We start from the raw sequence: 22668 nt of genomic DNA on the forward strand, positions 1-22668 counted from the left end.
TCTATTAAGTTCTTTCTATTAATGAATGAACTCCATACAATGGATTTATCTCTTAGTGCTGCTTTCATAGTGTCCCAGAGATTTTGATATGTTGTGTCTATATTTTCATGTATATGACTTTTTTAATCTCCTCTTTGATGTCTTCTGTAACCCATTGTTCATTCTGTAGCATATTGTTCAGTATCTATGGTATGGCAGGATTTTTTTATTCTTATTGATTTCCAATTTTATTCCATTATAATATGATAAAATGCATGGTAGTATCTCTACTTTTTGTATTTTCTAAGAGTTTCCCTGTGGCATAATATCCTTCTCTATTTTTGAGAAGGATCCATGTGCTGCTGAGAATACAGTGTATCCACTTGATGTTGGTTGATATATTCTATATATGTCAATTAAGTCTAAGTTATTAATTGTGTTATTGAGTTCTATATTTTCTTTATTCAACTTTTGTTTGGAAGATTTGCCCAGTGGTGAGGTGTGTGTGAAAGTCGTCCAAGATCATGTTGTGGTCAATTTGACTCTTGAACTTGAGAAGAGTTTGTTTGAACATAGGTGCACCATTGTTTGGGGTATATATATTTGATCGTTATGTCTGGTTGGTGTATGGTTCCCTTGAGCAGTATGTAATGTTCTTCTTTATCTCTTTTGATTAACTTTGACTTGAAGTCTACTTTATTTGACATTAGTATGGAGACCTGCTTGCTTTCACGATTCATGTGAGTGGAATGCTTTTCCCAACCTTCCACCTTCAGTCTGTCTTTTCCTATCAAATGAGTCTCCTGGAGGCAGCATATTGTATTTTTTTTTAATCCAGGCTACTAGCCTATGTCTTTTGATTGGTGTGCTTAAGCCATTAACATTTAGGGTTACTATTGAGACATGGTTTGTATTTACAGCCATCTTTGTTTATTTTTGCTACTTGAAGTGTTAATTATTGTTTAATTTTTAATTTTTATCTACATATATGATCCAGCATTTTAATTGAACATGTATAGTGATCAAATCAGTGCAATTTCTACCTTCTAAAATATCATTTTGATATTTGAAACCTGCAAACTCTTGTTAGAATATCCACAGTCTAATAATTACTTTTCCCTCTTAACTGCATTTCAGCACTTCTTGCCAACTGTCTCTTATAACAGATATAAAAAGCTTTTCTCTTTTGTTGTTCTTTGTGATCAACTTTTCCAGCTTCAACATATGAGTGCAAACATACACGTTTTGTGAAATATGAAAAATCACTAGAAAAAGACAATCTCCCATGGTAAGTCCATAAAAAATAATATAAATTTAAAAATTGTAAAATATAATCCCAGTGCATTGTGAGGCTAAGACAGGAAGATGGTGAGTTCAAATCCAGCAACAGCAAGGCCCTGAGCAACTTGGTGAGATGCTGTCTCTAAATAAAATATAAAATTGAAGTAGGGATGTGGCTTACTGGTTGAGTGCCCCTGAGTTTAATCCCTGGTATCCCCCAAATATTTTAGGGTTCACATTTAGTCACTAGGCCTTAGGTCTTTCTTAGTGAGATCTATATATAAATGGTATATGCCAATTCTTATGAATTTATTTTATGTAAGTCAAATATTATATAAATATTTTTATAGTATAAGCTTAAATAGATCTATATTAGCATGTAAAAATAACTTAAAATTGTTTTAGGTGAGGCTGAATGCCTACTATCTCATTGGCTCAGGAGTCAGAGGGTTGCAATGCCAAAGCTCAGTAACTTAGCAAGATTTTCCTCCAATATAAAAAGTGGCTGATGAGATAGTTTAATGATGAAGTGCCTTGGGTTCAATCTGTGGTACAAAGGAAAGAAACAGGATTTTAAAATTGCCTTGTCTCAACAACAACAAAAAAATGTGTATTTAAAATGAAAAAATGCATTCTATCACTTTTCTGTGACACACAGAATCTGCTTTAATTCATTTTAAACATTTGAATCTTACACAATACAAGTTTTCTATCACTCATTAAATGACATGTTTTAATCACGTGTCTCAAGGCCATTGGATGAATTTAAATTCAGTGTGGCTGAGGAATCTTCAGTCATACCTACAGGAGTGTGCAGGTGCCATGAATTTGCAGTAATAGTCAATAACTCATGGATGGGTTGTTCATTGCCTTGAAACTGTTGGAAAATTGTTTTCTGATGGTAAATTTCGATAACAGTATCAGGAAAAATTTAGACCCTTTCCTGATAGTATGCTTCAAAGAAAGAGACACAATTTCATGCAATCATAAGGAGAACTGATCTTCATACAGGTAGTGTCAGGAGAAAGCAGTCTGCAGAATGACCAATCTCCAGTTTTGAACTACAATCATATCACTAAATAATGTGCATCAAGTATATATGATTAAAACATATATCATGGTAATAATGAGAACTAATCTTCATACAGGTAGTGCCAGGAGAAAGCCCAGTCTGGTCATTCTGCTAGCTCCAGTTCTGAACCACAATTGTCACTAAATGATGTGCATCAAGTATGATTAAAATTGTGTAAATATATCATGGTAGTGTTGTGAAGAACTATCTATAGTAATGTCCATGCTGAGGTTCCATTGCTTTTAAGAAGCATCATGGGGAATGGGAATGATTCATAGATGACTGAAATCCTGAGCTATGTACCTTCCCAGCTGTGCACATTATGCCTGGCACAACATAGTCCAGGAGATCATGAGACATAACACAAGCTCTCTGACATCATAATCTGAGAAACAATCCTCAAACAAGGGTCTACAGAGTGATGCTTCCAGCTTGGTCCAGGGATGCCCTATCGTACTAGGCACTCATGTCCTTTATGCACTGGAGAAATCAAGTTGCCTCCCAGAGTGGGCATTCTTTGTGGAAGGATGTGTAAATCACAGGGAATCGAACACAGATTTCTGAAATAGGTTACATTTGAAGAATTCACATATGGTAAGAGGAAGGAAAGGCCAAGTGAGGAGATGAGAAAAAACAGATCATACATGAAAAAGAAATTTTCAAAAAAAAATCAGAAGTTTTGTTTGTTAGAGCTGATAGTAAAAAGACGCCAGTTTTCTCTGTAAAATAACATTGAGTGGAGATAAGCATGAAACCTAGAGATTTACCCTTTGGAGTAAAGAATGGTGTGAATATTATTCTCCTAGAACTTATCATTTCAATATTTATTTTCCCAAATAAAGTTAAATCAAATGTTTGTGGGTGGTGTTTTGTTGACCCAAAGGGCTCACATATGACGAGAATATTGTGTTTTTACTTTTTGAACAGGACTTGTAGATGAGATTCTAGGGGTTTATTTCAATCAAAATTGTGTTTCTCTCTCTGTGGTGTCATGGGTTCCTGGAGCTGTAAGATCTGAGCAGGGACAGGGTCAGGTTATAGTATCTTATAATTACTGTGTTGCTGAGGGGTCTGGGAAACCATGACACATGCTATCTATCATCTAATCCAATAAGTATAACAAACATGATATTGTAAGTTATTAAGTAGAACAGAAAAGGTCTACACAATAAAAATATATAATGAAATAAAAATGTGGGGGCATAAATGCTCCTATAGTACGTCTTTTTTTTTCTTTTTACAGTCATCATTTTTCATGTTTATGGTTACACTTTTCTACTGGGTATATAAGACTAAAGAGGTGGTCCTGTATTGGAATGTTTTTCCTACACTTGAGGTCAGTCTAGTCGCCTCAGTGATGAACGCCATGGAATTCATGAGGAAATGCATAATTTTTTCAGTCCAAGCATTATGATGTGCCTGTGGACCATGTGATTTCCCAAGAAAACATTGAGAATATTTCCCCCTTCAGCCCAACCCTCCTTTTTTACCTGAATATGCATGTTGGCTCCTAGGCTTTTGGGTCTTTCTCATCTCCCTGATTGGGAGCTTATATAACTCTCCAAAGTTGTAGATCCCTTAGGTGTACTGCAACTCTATCAGGTGAAATTTTAAAGTTGTAATTCAAACTAGAGATATCTGGACATTATTTTAGTATTCCTAGGTCCTTCTTGTAACTTATTTTTTGTATAATTACAAATAAAAGAGTATATAATTTACGTAAATTATATTTACCAAATAAAACTTGAAAAAACATATGAAATAATTAATGGAGACGTTATAGCATTATTTACCCAATAGAATGTTTTACTATTGCGTCGATCCATTATCAAAGTGAATAGTGGAAGATGTGTGACCTAACATCATTAAATGCATGATAAGGTTAACATTAAGAAATTTACACTTTATTTAGTAACAAATTGCATCCCTAATGCAAATATAAATAAAAATGTCCTGTAAAATGGGCATGGTGGTCCATGCCTGTGATCCTTGGGATGTGAGAAGTTTTCAAGTTCAAAGCCAGGCTCCATAACTTCGTGAAGCCCTAAACAACTTACCAAACCCTATCTCTAAATAAAGATGAAAAAAATATCTGGGGATGCAGTTTACTGATAAACTTAGGGACACTTAAGTACAAAAATAAAAACCAAAAATTTAAAATTTCATATAAACTTTACAGAGACTTCTGTAATAATAAACAATGAGAATTATGTTTTCTCCAGTTGTGAAAAATGAGAATATTTAGTAATTGTTGATTCATAGTAAAATTATACCCTTTTAGGGATGCACTATTCTATATTTTTATTTCCTTATTTCTACACTATCAGATAAAGATGTTAAGAAAATTCTCAGCGAATGTCAAAAGCAATTACCTATTTTCTACATTTAAATGATTTTTTTCCTCTCCTAGGTCCTGAATACTTCTAGGGATAGGCTATAGATATAAAAATTTTTAGTAAATTTCTTATTTGTTAAGGTGTTTTTGTAAATAGTTTGTTGTTAAAAAAGGTACATACTTTGGACAAATGCTACTCCACATTTGCTACAGATATAAGGGCAGAAATTTTAAAATGCCTGAAATTTGAATACAGTCTTGGACACATTCTTTGGGTTTCTATATACTATCAATCCTCCAGTGTTTCAAAAATGTTTGATCAATGTCCAAAAGCTTTGCAAAAATTTTTCCACATGTCCTCTCACTTGAATTAATTCTGGGGTGCTGCATAGGGTGTGAAAAACTGTTGGAGACTCTTTCACCTATTTTACACTTATATAATTTCTGTGCTATCATATCTCTGGTGTGAAATAGTGTTGAACTACTGTGAAATAGGGTTGATTCATCCTTAAAGACACTGATGCAATGTTTTCATTTTAAAACTTCTCTCCAGTATAAAGTCTATAATGTTTACTAATATGTGATCTTCAATTTCAAAAACTTTGCCATTCTTCACATTTATAGGACTTCTTTCTAGGATGGGTTTTCTGGTGTTGAGTAAGTGATGATTTTTGATTAAAATCCCTGCCAAATCCTTCACATTTGTAGGGCTTCTTACCAGTATATCCCCTTGTGGCAACTAAGCTGTGAGACAGTTTAAAAGCTTTCCGCATTCTCTACATTTGTAGGGCTTCTCTCCAGTATGAATCCTTTTGTGACAATTAAGATGTGAGATGCTATTAAAAGCTTTTCCACATTCTTTACATTTGTAGGGCTTTTCTCCAGTGTGGATTCTCTGGTGCTGAGTAAGTGACAATCTTTGCCTAAAAGTTTTGCCACATTCTTCATACTTGTAGGGCTTCTCTCCAGTATGAATCCTCTTGTGGCAACCAAGATGTGAGATGCTATTAAAAGCTTTGCCACGTTTTTCACCTTTGTGCAGCTTCTTTCCAGTATGAATCCTTTTGTGATAATTACAGTGTAAGATGCTATTAAAAGATTGCCACATTCTTTACATTTGTAGGGCTTCTCTCCAGTATGAATCCTGTTGTGTCTATCAAGCTGTGAGTTTGTGTTAAAACTTTTGCCATACACTTTAATTTGTAGGGCTTCTCTCCAGTATGAATTCTCTGGTGATTTTTAAGGCTTTGTTTTTGACTAAAAGCTTCACAAATTTGTTTACATGTGTGGGACATCTCTCCAGTGTGTGTGTCCACTGGTGACAAATAAGATTGGAGCTTTTATTAGAACTTTTGTCACATTCTTCGCATGGAATATCTCCTGTATGAGCACTGCGATGTTGAGTAAAGTTTTTGAGTGTGTTGAATTCTTCACATTGGTAGGTCTTCTCTGCAGAATACAGTTTTTGGTGTTTAGTAAGAGTTGAACAATCTTTTAAGGCTTTGCTACACTTTTTACATTTAAAGGTCTTTTCTTCAGTATAAATCCCCTGATGCTTAACAAGTTGTAACCTTTCACTAAACGTTTTTCTGATTTCTTTTAAATTTGTAGAGTTTATCACTGTCATAATATCTACCATGTTTAAAGAATATATCAGCTTGCTCAACATTTTCTAATCTTATAGGGCTCTCTTTCTCTATAAATTCTCTTGAATTGAGCAAACTCTGCACTGTGATTAAGAGCCCTTTCACTTGCACGTTTTGTCTTGACTATGAATATTTGGATGAGTAATAGCTTCTGAGCACTGAAGCAAGACTTTCCCAAATTTTTCATTTTGGTAAATTTTTTTTTTAGAAAATGACTAGGAGTTTCTCTATATTCATAATTTTATCACCAATGTAAATATCCTGGTAATTACTCAGGGTAGAGACATGGCTAATGGTGTTACTTTATAGCATTATCTATATAGTGCACTTTTCGGAAATCTGTATCAGAATTGTCATTGAGCAATAGTTGGGAAGTAGAAACCTTTCTACAATTCTTAATATTGTCTACTTGGGCAAAAGGAGAAATTACTCTTTTGTTGTGGAAAAATGGACATTTTTTAAAGAAACTCTCAAAAGTATCACTTTTAGAAATTTGTCTTAAATATCTTTTCTGTGCAAATGTTTGACTGGAAATTTAACTCAGTGCTACATTTATAATTGGCCAAGTTAAAAACTGATGCATGGACCATATTTGTTTTCAAATTTTCCACATTTCCTTTCAGAGGAAATATAGTCTTCAAAATGGCTGTGGATATATTCTTAAAGACATATACAGCTCCTCAAAATAATTACTCACCTATATTTTCCCATTGTTTTCTTAGTTGTAAATGGTCAAGATGATACTTTCTATATCTTCTCTCTCTCCCTTTTATTCCTTGCTCTGGTAATATTTCTTGAGGATGTTGAGAAGTCATGGCTGAAATAAAAATAATGATCATGTTTACTTACTGTACTGGGCAGAGTATATTTTGCAATCATAGGAAATTACAGCAATAAAGGAACATCATCAGGGGAGTAGGGTATTAAATCTAAGGCCATCGTTACTGCAGAAATATGTAAATCAAATAAAAATGTACACAGAAAATTACCTTGAGAACTTTCCAAATCATCTTAGTGTTCACAGTATCCAAGATGAGTACCTTACTATGGAGAGTAATATAGAAGAGGAAAATCGATTGTGTTACACAAAGCCTTTTCTCCTTCACAATATATTTTAAAAATATACCAACTTTCTTCTGTTTCATTAAAAAAGAAAAATTTGAAACATGCAAATATTTGGGGACTGTTCAAAAAGGGGTTCCTGCTTACCAACAGAAATAAAACATGGCTAAATCAAGTGTAAGAAGAGTTATGAATTACTAAATAGGAATAGTAAACTATCATTTAAAAGGAGTTTACTGAATTAAACCAACACAAAAAAATAGAATGAAATTTAGTCAAGAATTGTTAATAGTAATAAGAAGAAAATGTGTGTTTAAAGATTTTCTTTAGAAAATGTTGGAAAGAGTCAGGGGTTGTTGTATACAGCAACATAGGAGGTTGAGCCAGAAGATCAAAATTTCAAAGCCAGCCAAAGCAAAAAATGCAAAGTGGTAATGTGCCCTTAAGTTCTCTTTCCAGTACTAATAAAAACATCTCATAAATTAGGAAAAATAAAACATCCAAGTAGCTCAATTATCTCAAAATTACAGGTTTTAATCCAAGTTTTAAAACTCAGAATATTGAGAGCATCCAAGAGAAAAATATGGGTCACTTAGAAATGTGTAACTATATAATTGGGAAATCCTTAGTTGAAACTTCACAACACAGAAAGGAATTCAGGGCTATTTTCAAGGGATAAAAGAATAAAATTATCAACCAAGACATTATATTCACAGCTTCTGTCTTTTTTTTTTTTTTTAGAATTTTTATTTTTATTTTTTTTTAGTTTTTGGCAGACACAACATCTTTGTTGCTATGTGGTGCTGAGGATCGAACCTGGGCCGCACACATGCCAGGAGAGCGCGCTACTGCTTGAGCCACATCCTCAGCCCCAGCTTCTGTCTTTCAATGAGAAGGAAACTGAAGACTTTAAAGATATAAAAATTACACAGTATTCATCAATACTAGATCTGTTCTCCACAAAGCACTAAAGGTAATCCTTTATTCTAAAATATAAGTGTGCACAGCAACACAAGTCATATGAAATTTTACATTTATTGGCACAAACAATTCTATTTTATTGTATGATGTGTCTCAAAACATGTAATTTTGCATTATAATTTGAAAGACAAAAGCATAAAAACAAAACTGTTAATAGGCATATATACCTGTAACAATAATATAATTTTAGAGGACACATAAATATATTCAATTTTTTAATAAAGTGAAGTCAAGTTGATACTCATACAAAGTATGAGTAGGAAATTCTTCATTTTTAGACTTTTTTGTTGGCAAATGCAATATTAAAAAATTCTGATCAAAACAAACCTTGGCTATCTGAATTAACTCTCAAAATTACAACTCGAGGTTGTCCACAGGATACTCTAAGTCTAAGAACACACATACTGAAAGCAAAGGGATATTAGAATGACACATACAAAAGTGACCAAACAAAACCTGGGTTGTCTAAATTATAGTACACAAAACATAGTTTAAGAGAGTTGCAGGACATAAAGGTTTTTTTTTTTTTTAATTTAAAACATCTTCTAAGAGGCAAAATAGAGAAAGGGAACCTTTCCCTAGTTTCTGCATTAAAAGTAAATACATTCACAATGAACATCCTACTTCCCAAGTGCACAAAGAAAAAATTGAGAGAGTTGAATGAAAACCAAGAATCACTGTCATCCTAGGAGACATCAATCCCCGCTTACTGAAAAGGAAAATACAGTGAAGCAAAATGGTAATTGTAAAGCATAAGACTTTGAAAATATTTTGAAACTATTGGACTTATAGAATCCCTGTTCTTAATCACAAATGGGATATTATATTGGATTGAACAATTTTATGTATTAAAACAAAGGTTAATAGATATTTAAATGATAGTTATTTGTAACCAACATGGAATAAAAATTTGAAGTAAAAAGTTATAGGGATGTTCAAAAAATCCATAAATATGTGTCAGTTTATTCAACACTCTTGGGCATCCTGTTGTTCAAGAATTGAAAGATAACTTGAAGTAGTAGTATACATCTTTTAAATTTTTTAGAGAGAGAGAGAATTTTAATATTTATTTTTTAGTTTTCGGCAGACACAACACATTTGTTTCAATGTAGTGCTGAGGATCGAACCTGAGCCGCATGCATGCCAGGTGAGCACACCACTACTTGAGCCACATCCCCAGCCCAACATCTTTTAATTTTAACTTGAGGCTCCAGGTAATATTCATCAAACTCCCATTGTTATTTTTTTTTACAGAGAAATCTATCTTTTAAATTGTATGAATATCTCCCAAAATACAAATAAAATTAGAAGAATATTTCCCTGCTAAAAAAATATACTAAAAGTTACAGCATTCAATTGTAAATGCAGATACAGAGTTAGGTACATGGAGTTCTGAGTGTGATATTAAGCCCTAAACATCAATAGCAAATTAAAACATTGCATACCAGTGTTGTTACACTATTATTCAACAAAGCCATCATGGGGGATGCAAATAAAATATACTTGAAAAGAACAGATGAGACAATTTGGAATACAAAACTATAGAATTTGAAGTCAAACAATTTATTCTAATTACAAAATGTAAGTACACTAGGTTATCTGAAATTTGTCACAGAAAGAATACTGCAGAATTCTACAGACATGATATCTCTAAACGAAAAAAGAAGCTTTCTGAACAAAAGAGAATGGTTTTGTGATGGAGAGACAGAAATGAGCCCTTGCTTCCTAGGAATTGATTTTTTTTTAGATGTAAACTTTTTAGAGATATATTGCATAACAATTAGAATTAATGTTACCGAGTATTTAAAATTTTGGAGACAGTAAGTTTTATTTTGTGGTTTTGATTACAGTGAAAGTTAAAAGATAAAGAGATTTGCAACGTTTCTCAAAGCTACATTTAAAATAATGTGGTCTTTATCCTACAAACAAGAACAAACTCATCAATATATCCTATAAATAAGAACAAACTCATCAATATACAAATGATGGACATGCATGTAATCTCAGCTACTAGGAAGTGGGAGGCAGGAGAATTGCAAATTCAAGACATCCTCAATAACTTAGTGAGAACCTCTTTCCAACTATGAGTGAAAAGGAGCTTGGGATATAGTTCAGCATTCAAGTATCACTGCCATCAATCCCCATTACCTTTACATATAGAAAATTTCAATTTCTACATACATGGGCAGAATGAAAGGCCAATCAAGATAAAATACAAAAGTCATAGACAAAAGAGGCTTAATATTTATCCAAGCAAAAGCACATATAATATTATTGGTAATATAAACAAGAGTCATGCATATCTTAATTTGTGAATCAATTAACTAATATGAGGAAAACCAGTCTATAACATGGAACTTACTGTAAAAATGAAAAAATAAAGAAAAAACCAACCAAACTGTAAATATCCACAGATGTGTTATTTTACAAATCCCCTTATTCAAGTAAAACTTACACCATCTCTCAAAAGAGCAGTGTTTGTCAATCTGACATTCATTCCATGGCAGATAATTTCACAGAAAATCCATTACACATATTCAGAAAGAACTCTGATAAGGAAATTTTAGTGAAAAAAAATGTACAAATAAGATTAGAGAAACTGACACATGATAGTAATGTATTATAATGGGTTGACCTAGAGGTCTCCATAAATGTGCAAAAATTTCCTGTAAATAATGGAAGAGGGGCTGCAGTTGTAGGCTAGTAGTAGAGTGCTTATGTAGCATGTATGAGGCCCTCGGATAGATCCTCAGCACCATATATGGATAAATGTGAAATTCATCAAGAACTAAAAAACATTTTAAAAAATTATGGAAATACTGTCAGATACTATTGACACAGGCAAGGGGAGTGTTTTGTTGTTAATTTGCATGTACAAAGACATTACTGGAGGAAAAGCAGGAGACTAGATAATTTAAAGCACAAAATACAGAACAGGTTCTTCTAATGATAACAAGAGAAAGAAATCAAAGCTTCTCAAAAATCCTTTCTGCTGGATATCAACTTTTGAATTTAGGCTTCCTCTTCTACCTCAACTATGTCCCCTGCTGTATGTGGGCCACAGTATTTGACATCACTGCATTCATCTAAGTAAACCATATGTCAAGTGAAGGATGTATATCATGCCATTGAAGGAAAACATTAAGGATGAAAACAAACATCATTAACATTTTCTCATCAGCACCAAGAACTACCCCATCTTTTTTATTGAAAGCATGAATCTTAAACTCATTCTTATGGTGATGTTCCCAAAAGATATACTTCAAGGGAAGAAAATTAAATAATGATAATTAGGAATTTTGAAGGAAAGTTATGCTCAGCCACAAAGAGCAGGTTGCTGTAGTTTTCCAACATCACTTATCTATATAAATTTTGCTGAGCAGGATGTGGGCGTTCTTATTCCTCCTCAGAGAAATCAGTGGCCACATCCCTGAATATCAATGGCTCCTGAAGTAAAAATTGGTAGATCAATAGCACACAGACCAACCATTATTCAGTTTTTAGTTTGAATTAAGAGTTAGGAGAACTGACTGTCATGTAGGAGAGTCACCTTAATTATGTAGTAAGATACTTTCTATTATCTAATTCAGATTAAAATACATAAGTCCAAAAACAGTATATATATTCCACAGAGTGAGTGAAGGATATATACAATAATCCAAGCACTGAATAAAAGCCCAACTCCTAATTTTTCTGCCATCAGTGAATGAAATTTGGGGACATTTTAGATGCAAATCAGACTTGTCAAACATATTCTCATAAGGTTATTGTGCCCAAGGGAGACCAAAAGAGTGGTTAAAAAAAAGCTTTTGAAAACAGTCTGTACCCGTGAGATTGATTGAGCTCCCGAATATAATTAGTTTCAAGTATGACCCATTCCCAATGTGTAAAATATTCATAAGATATTGACGTTTGGAGACATGTAAACTGACACTTACACCTCATGAAAAGACAGACTTGAAATATTTCAAGTTCTATAAGCAGTTCAATGAGTGAATAAATTTGGTACAATAGAGGCCCAGACAGCAGCACGTATGTATGTGTTCAAAAGACTGGGACAAAGAAATGGTTAATAAAAAAGACCTTTTAATGTAATTGTAATGGAAAAATAATGGTAACAATAAGTTACTTAAAACTCATACAACCAAGGAAATATAAACAAGGAAAATGATGGATTTGAGAAATACATAATAAAATTATTAGTCATAAAAGAGGCACAGTATGTTATCTCCGTGTGCAAAAGCAAGATGAGATCAGTAAGACACACCAGAAGCGTCCACACAGTTTTTCCATGTAGGAACTCCACATGTGGATGGATCCTAATTACTTAAACATAGCTACTTTATTGGAAGAATTACCTTGACATCAGAGCATAATCACCTCATCTACACAAATAACCAATTAAAAATCTTCAATAGCAAAATATTTAAATACTTGAGCCAACTGGAATTGTATGGTATCAAGATTTTGTGAAAGGAACAACAAGACAAATCAGGTTAGTAGATGATTGTAGTCACTGTTCACAAAACGCAAGTAAAATTCCTGACATGTTAGAATAAATATACTTTCCAAACTGGAGCACCCTCACTGTAACACTGTAGCCTTCTGTGGCTCATTCCTAAGCAGCGAGTGATGTAATTCTGGGCAGCTAAGAAAATAATTCTGTAAAGTCCACACACCTCAGATTCCTTTTGCAAAGAAAAGAAATGCTTAGTCTTCCAGAGTCACAATTCTCACAAGTTAATAGACTCATAGCTGCAGTCTAAGGTCCTTACCTACAATGTCCTTTAAATTTTATTTTTCTAAAAGAAAATGTGTGAATTTGCAGAAAATCAACAAAATTTTTAACCTTTGGGGGGCTGGGGTTGTGACTCAGTGGCAGAGCACTTGCCTAGCATGTGTGAGGCACCTAGCATGTGTGCTGATCCTCAGCACCACATATAATTAAAGAATAAAGGTACATCAACAACTAAAAATACTTTAAAAAAGAACATATTTTGACACTTTTTGGCAAAAATATCACTAGTTCAGATCTTGAACTTGTAGTCCTTCACCTCATTCTGGTGCTACTTGTAAGTCCCAGAATGTCATCTACACTTCTGATCAACTTCCTGTAAGTTGGGGGACCCTACAACTACCACATACAGAAAGGAGCATTCAATATTAAGATATTAGTTATCTACAACTCTAATAAATGAATTAAACACAACCATGATAAAATCCTAATAACCTGTTGCACAAATGTTAAAAAATTGCTTCTAAAGATATATGGAGAAGGCAGGCATACAGAGTGGTCAACAATTCTGTAGAATAAGTTTACAAGACTGAAATATCTGATGCTGAGATTTAGTATGAACTTATAGTAACTCAAAAGGTGAGTTGTGGCAAGGAATATACAAACAGATCAGTGGAACAGAACTGAAAACCTAGAAATAAACTCAAAAAACACACAAGAAAAGTCAGGACTTCACTGGAGATGATACAATCTTTTTAAAGAATTATGAACACCTTGGCATCTGTATGCAAAGAAATGAATTAGACACAGAACTTACAACTAAGATATCATCTCACTCCAGTCACAATGGCAACTGTTATGAAGACAAACAACAACACTGTTGGCGAGGATGTGGGGAAACATGCACACTCATACATTGCTAGTGGTATTGCAAATTGGTGTAGTCAATATGGAAAGCAGTAAGATTCCTTGGAGAGTTGGGAATGGAACAACCATTTGACCCAGCTAGCCCTCTTCTAGCACTTTACCTAAAGGACCTAAAAAAAAGCACACTATAGGGACCACAGCCGCATCAATGTTTATAGCAGCACAGTTCACAATAGCTAAACTGTAGTACCAATCTAGATGCCCTTCAGTGGATGCATCAATAAAGAAAATGTGGTACATATACACAATGGAATATTACTCAGCAATAAAAAATAAAATCATGACATTTGCAGGTAAATGGATGGAGTTAGAGAAGATAATGCTAAGTGAAGTTAGACAATCACAAAAAGACAAATGCTGAAACATTTCTCTGATATAAAGAGGCTAATTCATAGTGGGGATGGAAGGGAGCATGGGAGAAATAGACGAACTTTATATAGGGCAGAAGGTGGGAGGGGAAGAAAGGAGATAAGGAAGTAGGAAAGACTGTGGAATGAGACAGACATCATTATCCTTAGTACATGTATTAAAACAAATGTTGTGACTCTACTTTTTGTACAACCAGAGACATGAAAAATGTGCTCTATTAGTATAATATTAGCTGAATTGCATTCTGCTGTGAAAAATCAAGTTAGAATAAATAAAATTTTAAAAACTAATTTCTTTAATTACTATAAAAAATTGAAGAAAATTAAAACTGGGTACTTGCACAAGCAAGGCAAATTGTGTATCATTGAGCCACATCCTTAGCACAAATGTACCTCACTAATATTGGTTATTTATTTTTGAAAGACTTTCTAATGTCCATTGTTTGTCCCTCCTTTTCATATCCATTGTTTTATACCATTTATTTTTATTAAAATGACCTTTTCTCCTATCTTAAGTAACACTATACTTTTGGTATTATTAGTTTCTTTGCACAAGGTAAGAACTCCAAGTGGCCGACCTCAACCTTATCCTGCTTTACACCTATTTTTTTAGGTTTGCCTTTGTCAAACCCAAATCTTGTTTCCCTGCTGATCAGTGTCCTCAATCTCAGCAGCCATTCAGTCCCAGGGTCTTTCCAGTCTCCTTGCTCTTACATTAGCCCAGAGTGGATCTCCCTCATTTCCACTAGGATATCAGCCCTAGATACAAGATAGGGCTGTGAAGACAAAACAGAGAAACAACCCAAGGACAGTAAGCTGTGAGAGACAAGAGTAAGGCTGCCCATCTATAGGAGCAAACCAAACCCTGTCACATAAGTGGCACATAGAGAAACCTGACATGATATTTTCAGATTGCCCTTAAGAATATCGCACACATGTGTTTATGAAAAAATCCAATTTACACAATCATTGTAATTTTTCATACCAGGAATTGAACCTCACACTTTTTCACTGAGGCACAACCCTAGCTTTTTTGAACACATATTTTACTTGGAGACAGCATCTTGTCAAGTTGCTTAGGACACCACTTGACTGCTGAGTCTTGCTTTGAATTCACAATCCTCCTGCCTCACTGGAATCGCAGGTGTGAGTCATTAAACCCAGTTATCATCTTTCAGTTTGATCATTGTATTACCAACTCCACTCTCAAAATCCAGTGCCAACAGATTTGCCACCATTTTTTAATCTAAGTTCCTGAAATCATGTGAAACTAATTATATGTGCTCACATTTACCTTTCTGTTACAAAATTAGTCCCCATTTTAACTGACCTACAGTTAAAGCATAATATACAAAAGATGGATATAACAAATATTTTTGAGATAGTTTAACAATGGTTAATTACACTTTATTTTCACCTGTTGATGAAACTGTCTCCAAAATAGATGATATCTAGGCTGATAAATGACTTCCTGACAAATATGAACATGGAGAGTTCATGCCTTGTATGTTATCAGGCCATTATAGCCTGAAATAAGAAATGAACAGCAAGAAAAATGCAAAATACTACCAAAAAACCCCTCAGTCTTATTAAACACAAAGTTAAACTATTCCCCAAATCAGTATAAGGGAAGAATAAAGATCAAAAATAAAATTAAGAAAATGGAGAATGAAAGAATAATACAAATGACTGATGAAGAAACAGTTGGTTCTTTGACATGAATAAAATGAAAAAAAAAAAAAACTCTTAGACAAGCAAATCAAAAAGAAGTTTGAATCCTCATAATCAGAGGGGAAAGAAGAGCTCTTACCAAAGAAACCAATGTAATTCAGAGGATAATCAGAGACTACTGTCAAATATTCCAGGGACTACTGGAATATTGAAGTACACTGAAAAATCTAGAAGAAACAATTAAATGCATAAGTGTATATAATATACCAAAATTGAAGCAGGTAGATTCACAAACCCAAAATAAAAAGCGGAGCTGGAGTTATGGCTCAGCGGTAGAGAACTTTCCTAGCATACGTGAGGCCTTGGGTTCAATCCTCAGCACCACATTTAAAAATGTATTTTAAAAATAATAAAGGTCTTTCACCTATTGCACAAGAATTAAAACTAAGAATCAACAAATGGGATGAATTCATACTATATTTCTTTTTGCAGAGAAAAAAACTTATCTGTGAGGTTAACAAGGAGCCTACATACTGGGAATAGTTTTTTACCTCTCACACATCAGATGGAGCTCTAATATCTAGTATATATAAAGAGCTTAACAAGTACTAAAAATAATCCAATCAATAAATGGGCCAAGGACCTGAACAGACATTTCTAAGAGGACACGCAATCGATCAATCAATATATGAAAAAATGCTCATCATCTCTAGCAATCAGAGAAATGCAAATCAAAACTACTCTAAGATACCATCTCACTCCAGTCGTTATGGCAGCTATTATGAAGACAAACAGTAAGCGTTGGTGAGGATGTCGGGAAAAGGTATACTCATACATTACTGGTGGTACTGTAAACTAGTGTGGTCAATTTGGAAAGCAGTATGGAGATTTCTTGGAAAGCTGGGAATGGAACCACCATTTGACCCAGCTATCCCTCTTCTTGGACTATACCCAAAGGACCTAAAAAGAACATACTACAGGGACTCAGCCACATCAATGTTTATAGCAGCACAATTCGCAATAGCTAAACTGTAGAACTTACCTAGATGTCCTTCAGGGAATGAATGGATAAAAAATGTGGCATTTATACACAATGTTACTCAGCACTAAAAAGAACAAAATCATGGCATTTGCAGGTAAATGGATGGTGTTGGACAAGATAATGGTAAGTGAAGTTAGCCAATTCCCCCCCTCAAAAAAAATCCAAATGTTTTCTCTGATATAAGGGGGTGACTCAAAGTTGGGTAGGGAGGAAGATTACCTCTAGGTAGGGAATAGGGGTGGGAGGAAAAGGGAGGGAGAAGGGGAATAGCAAGGATAGTGGAAGGAGACGGTCATCATTATACAAAATACTTGTATAAAGATTTGAAGTTAGTGTCAGCATACCTTATATGCAAATACAGACATAATAAATTGTGTTATAAGGTGTATTAAGAATTGTGCAAAAATTAATAAGAGCTCATATATAATGGCATAATTTGCTATGAACATACTTTATATACAGAGGTATGAATTTAATGCATTCTACTACTGTCATGTAGAAAAGAAATAATAAAGGTCCTCAAAGTTTTCTAAAAAAGAATGCAATTGCAGCAGTAATACCAAACCTTCAAAAAAAACAGTTCTATACAACAAGAACTTAACACTTAATATCAGATCATTAAGAAGGAACTAACATAATGCTTCTCAAATTATTCCATAAATGGAGAAGCAAGGAACTCTCTCAAATTTATTCTATGAATCCAGCATCAAGATGTTATCAAAACTAGACAAGAGCCCAGCTCTTTTGTACACCTCTAATCACAGCAAATTGGGAGGCCAAGGCAGGAGGATCAAGAAGCTTAAGTCCAGTCTCAGTAACTTACCAAGACCTTATCTCAAAATAAAATTAAACTGGAATTGTAGTTCAGAGTTATAATGTTTCTAGGTTCAATCCATAGTACCACAAAAAATATTCCATGATGAAAACCACATAGCAGGAAAAAAACTACAAATATAATTGATGAACTTAGATGAAAGCCTGCTCAATAAAATAGCAAATCAAATCAAATTCAAAGCACCTTAAAAATCATTCAACATGATCCAGTTGTTTACTTTTCAGGAATGCAACAAACACAAGTCAATAATTATAATACACATACACATAGAAAAAATATAAAACCCATGTGATCATTTTAATAGGTGCTGGAAAAAGCTTTTGTTGAAATTCAACATCACTTCTTGATAAAAATTCTAAAGAAACTAGGAGTAGAAGCAACTTACCTCCCATCATAAATGCTATATATAACAAACTTAAGCCAACATCCTACTAAATAGGAAAGAGCTGTGTGCATTTCTTCTAAAATAATGGGCAATCAAAGAATGCGCACCATCACCACTCCTCTACAATTAAGTATTTAAGTGTTAGTTGGGGTGTTTGGCAAGAGGCAGATATAAAATATTACAAATAGGAAAGAAAGGGTTTGGGGCTGTAGCTCAGTGGTAAAGGGCTTGCCTCACATGAGTGAGGCACTCGGTTCAACCCTCAGCACCACATAAAAATAACGCTATTGTGTGTTCATCTACAACTAAATATTTTAAAAAGACAAATTATCTCTGTTTGCAATTTATATGATCTAAACTTTAGAAAATTGTACAGTTTTCACCAAAAGACTTTTAGAGCTGATGAACAAGTTCAGAAAAGTTGAAGAATATATAAATAAATCAAAAATCAATACCTTTGGCCAAAATAATCTGTTGAGAAATAAATCAGAAACTTCATTCTATTCCAAATAACTTAAAATGCTTTATTACAAGTCTTAGCAAAGATAAGGAATACCACTACAAGCAAATTTACAAAACGATAAGAAAATTAAAATCATTGACAGATTAATTAAAGCCATCAGATAAACTGAACCTACCTACAGATTCAATATAATCTCCTTCAAATTACCCATGATATTATTCTCAGAACTAGAAAATACTAAAAATCATATGGAATAATAAAACCCCAGAAAAGGAAGCAGTTCTGGAACCCTGTAAATTCTGTAAACCGTCAACCTAGAGACCTCACTATTCCTGACTTCAAATTATATGACTGCACCATAGGGACAGAAGCAGAGTCCTTCTGGGAAAAGAGACACAGAGACCAGTGAGATGATACAAGCTACAGAGACCTACAGAATTTCCTTCAGTTGATTATTGACAAAAGTTCCAAAGTATGAATAGAAGAAATCCTCTTTAACAAGTTATGCTGGGAAAATAGAATATTCATAGGTCAATGTCAACTGGACTGAAGACCAGAGAATACACCCCAGAACTTTAAAATTATTTAAATAAAATCTAAGGGAAGCACTAGAGTGGGCAGGTATGGGGAGCCACTCTGAGCTCCTGTAGCCTCTTCACTTGGCCCTGAGCCCAGGGCATTCTGGTTTGGCTTTGCAAGCGATTTGGTGGCTCCTCCCACTTAATGGATTATGCAGAGCAGGGACCTCAATCTTTTCTGGGCCAGGGAGGCTGCTCTGGTAGCCCTGGAGTTGGGCATCACTCATTGGGCCTGGACAGCCCACCTCCTACTTTAAGTGGCCAAAGAACATTCTATGGAAAACCTTTGCTGTTCCCCCATATAAATAAACCAAACCTGGGCTCTCATGCTCTCCTTCCAGTGTGGAAGCTCGACCCCTTAAAACCCATCCCATCTCCACTTTCTACAGTTACTTCCTGTGTCATATGGCTTTGATGCCTTCCTGTGCTTAGCTTTATTTTACAGCCAACTCACTCCACGCAGGGGAACCCAGCTACCATTGCCTGTGAGGGCCATGGTGAGAGGCAGTGACACTCTAAAAAATACTCATAGCACAGCAAATAATATCAAGGACCAATACTGGTTATGGCTATGCACAGCAAAGGGGAAAATAACAGCATAAAGAGACAACATACTGAAAGAGAAATTTTTGTCATTTACTATTCTAACAAATGATTAATATCTGAAATATCTATATCTATATATCTGAAATCTCTCTCTCTGAAATCTCTCTCTCTGAAATTTCTCTGTCTCTATGAAATTTCTCTGTCTCTCTCTGAAATATCTCTCTGAAATCTCTCTCTGAAATCTATCTCCCCCTCTCTGAAATCTCTCTCTCCCCCTCTCTGAAATCTCTCCCTCTCTTTGAAATATCTCTCCCTCTCTGAAATATCTCTCTGAAATATCTCTGTATCTCTGAAATCTCTCTCCCTCTCTCTGAAATCTCTCTCTCTGAAATCTCTCTCCCTCCCTCTATCTGAAGTATCTCCCTCCCTCCCTCTCTCTGAAACCTCTCTCCCTCCCTCTCTCTGAAACGTCTCTCCCTCCCTCTCTCTGAAACCTCTCTCCTTCTTTCTCCCTCTCTCTGAAACATCTCTGAAAACTCTGTCCTTCTCTCTCCCTTTCTCTGAAACCTCTCCTTCTCTCTCCCTCTCTCTCTGAAACTTCTCTCCCTCTCTCTGAAACCTCTCTCCCTCTGTCTCTGTCTCTGTGTCTCTCTCTGTCTCTCGCACACACTTTCTCTGTCTCTCTCACACTCTCTCTCTCACACACTCTCACTCTGTCTCTCTCTTTCACACTCTCTCTGTCTCACACTCTCTGTCTCTCTAACACTCTCTCTGTCACTCTCTCTGTCACACTCTGTCACACTCTCTCACTTCTTGTCTCACATTCTCTCTCTGTCTCTCTGTCTCTCACACTCTATCTCTCACACTCTCTCTGTCTCTCTCTGTGGGTCTCTGTCTCTGTCACACTCTCACTCTTTTTCTGTCACACTCACTCTCTCTGTTTCAGTCTGCCACACTCACAATCACACTCTGACTCTGTCTCTGTCACACTCACACTCACACTCTCTCTGTCTTGCACACTCTCTGTCTCTGTCTCACACTCTCTGTCACTCTGTGTCTTTTTCTCTCTGTCTCTCACTGTCTCTCACACTCTGTCTCTCTCTCACACTCTGTCTCTGTCTATGTCTCTCTCTAACACTCTGTCTCTCTCTAACACTCTGTCTCACACTCTCACTCTCTCTTGGTCTCACACTCTCTCTATCTCTCTCACACTCTGTCTCTGTCACACTCCCACTCTCTCTGTCTCGCACACTCTCTGTCTCTGTCTCACACTCTCTGTCACTCTGTGTCTTTTTCTCTCTGTCTCTCACTGTCTCTCACACTCTGTCTCTCTCTCACACTCTGCTCTGTCTCACACTCTCTCTTGGTCTCACACTCTCTCTGTCTCTCTCACACTCTCTCTCAGTCTCACACTCTCTCTCACTCTCTGTCTTTGTCTCACACTCTGTCTCTGTCTCACACTCTCTCTCTGTCTCTCTGTCTCTCTCTCAGTCTCTCTGTCTCTCTGTCTCTCTCTCAAATGTCTCTATTTCTCAATGTCTCTGAAATGTCTTTCTCTCCAATCACTCCAGTCTCTGTCTCTCTCTCTCCAATCTCTGTCTGTCTGTCTCTGTCTCAAATCTCTGTCTCTCTCTGAAATGTCTCCCTCGGTCTGTCTCTGAAATATCTCTCTCGGTCCATCTCTGAAATATCTCTTGCTCTCTTTCTGAAATGTCTCTTTCTGAAATGTCTTTCTAAAATGTCTCTGTCTCTGTCTTTCTGTCTCTCTGTGAAATGTCTGTCTCTGTCTGTCTCTGTCTCTCCCTCATCTCTCTATTTAATCTCTGGCTCTCTGTCAAATCTGTCTCAAATCTCTCTGTCTCTCAAATCTCTGTCCCTCTGTCTCTCTCACATCTCTGTCTCACAACTCTCTCATTTCTCTCTCACACCTGTCTCTCTCACACCTGTCTCTCTCACATCTCGCTCTCACATCTGTCTCTCACATAACTCTCTCTCTCTCAAATCTCTGTCTCTCAATCTTTCTCTCAAATCGCTGTGCCTGTCTCTGACACACACACTCTCACACTCTCTCACACACACTGAAATGTCTATATATATATTTAAGAAATCAACATGAAAATAAAATACAAATTAACCCATTCAACACTTGGACCAAAAAAAACCACCACCACCACCACAACAACAACAAATAAAACAGAAGCTTCTCAAATAAGTTAAAATGGCCAACTATTTTGTGAAAACATTTCAACATCTTTAGGCATCTGAGAAATACAAATCAACTCTCTCCTGAGATTTTGCCTCACTGTAGTCAGAACAGCCATCATCTAGAGTAAAAACCACCACCAGTCCTGTCAAGAATGTAGGGAAAAGGAAACCCTTATATAATGTGGGTGGGAGTGAACTGGTACTGCCAGAATGGAAATCATTATGTGATTTTCTTAGAAAAGTAGAAACTGGAATTATATGATACAGCTAATCTATGAGATCACTCCTCAGTATATATTTCAAAGAATTAAAGAAACCACACACTAACCATTCCCATGTTTACTACCAGATAATTTACAATGGCTAAGATATGAGATCTAGCCAGGTATGCATTAACTGATGAAGGGATAAAGAAAATGTGGTATCCATACACAATTGGAATTTATTCAACCACAAAGAGCAAATTCAACTGTTTGTAAGAAAATGGATGCAATTTGGGAGCAGTATGTTAACTCCAATAAGCCAGACTTATAACAATTAGTGTTGTATGTTTAATC

The 22668-nt window shown here is 35.2% G+C and overlaps 1 protein-coding gene across 1 annotated transcript in view; it reads left to right on the forward strand.

Moving 5' to 3' along the window:
* The window catches only part of LOC110596984 (zinc finger protein 85-like), an 86001-nt gene that overhangs the window by 57436 nt on the left and 5897 nt on the right, over nucleotides 1-22668 (forward strand). The window contains exon 7 of the mRNA XM_078017211.1: nucleotides 1195-1267. Within this exon, the coding sequence (XP_077873337.1) occupies nucleotides 1195-1267 (73 nt within the window). The remainder of the gene's footprint in view (nucleotides 1-1194; nucleotides 1268-22668) is intronic.

This window comes from Ictidomys tridecemlineatus, chromosome 7 (assembly GCF_052094955.1).
Source record: "Ictidomys tridecemlineatus isolate mIctTri1 chromosome 7, mIctTri1.hap1, whole genome shotgun sequence".
Classification (NCBI taxonomy): domain Eukaryota; kingdom Metazoa; phylum Chordata; class Mammalia; order Rodentia; family Sciuridae; genus Ictidomys; species Ictidomys tridecemlineatus.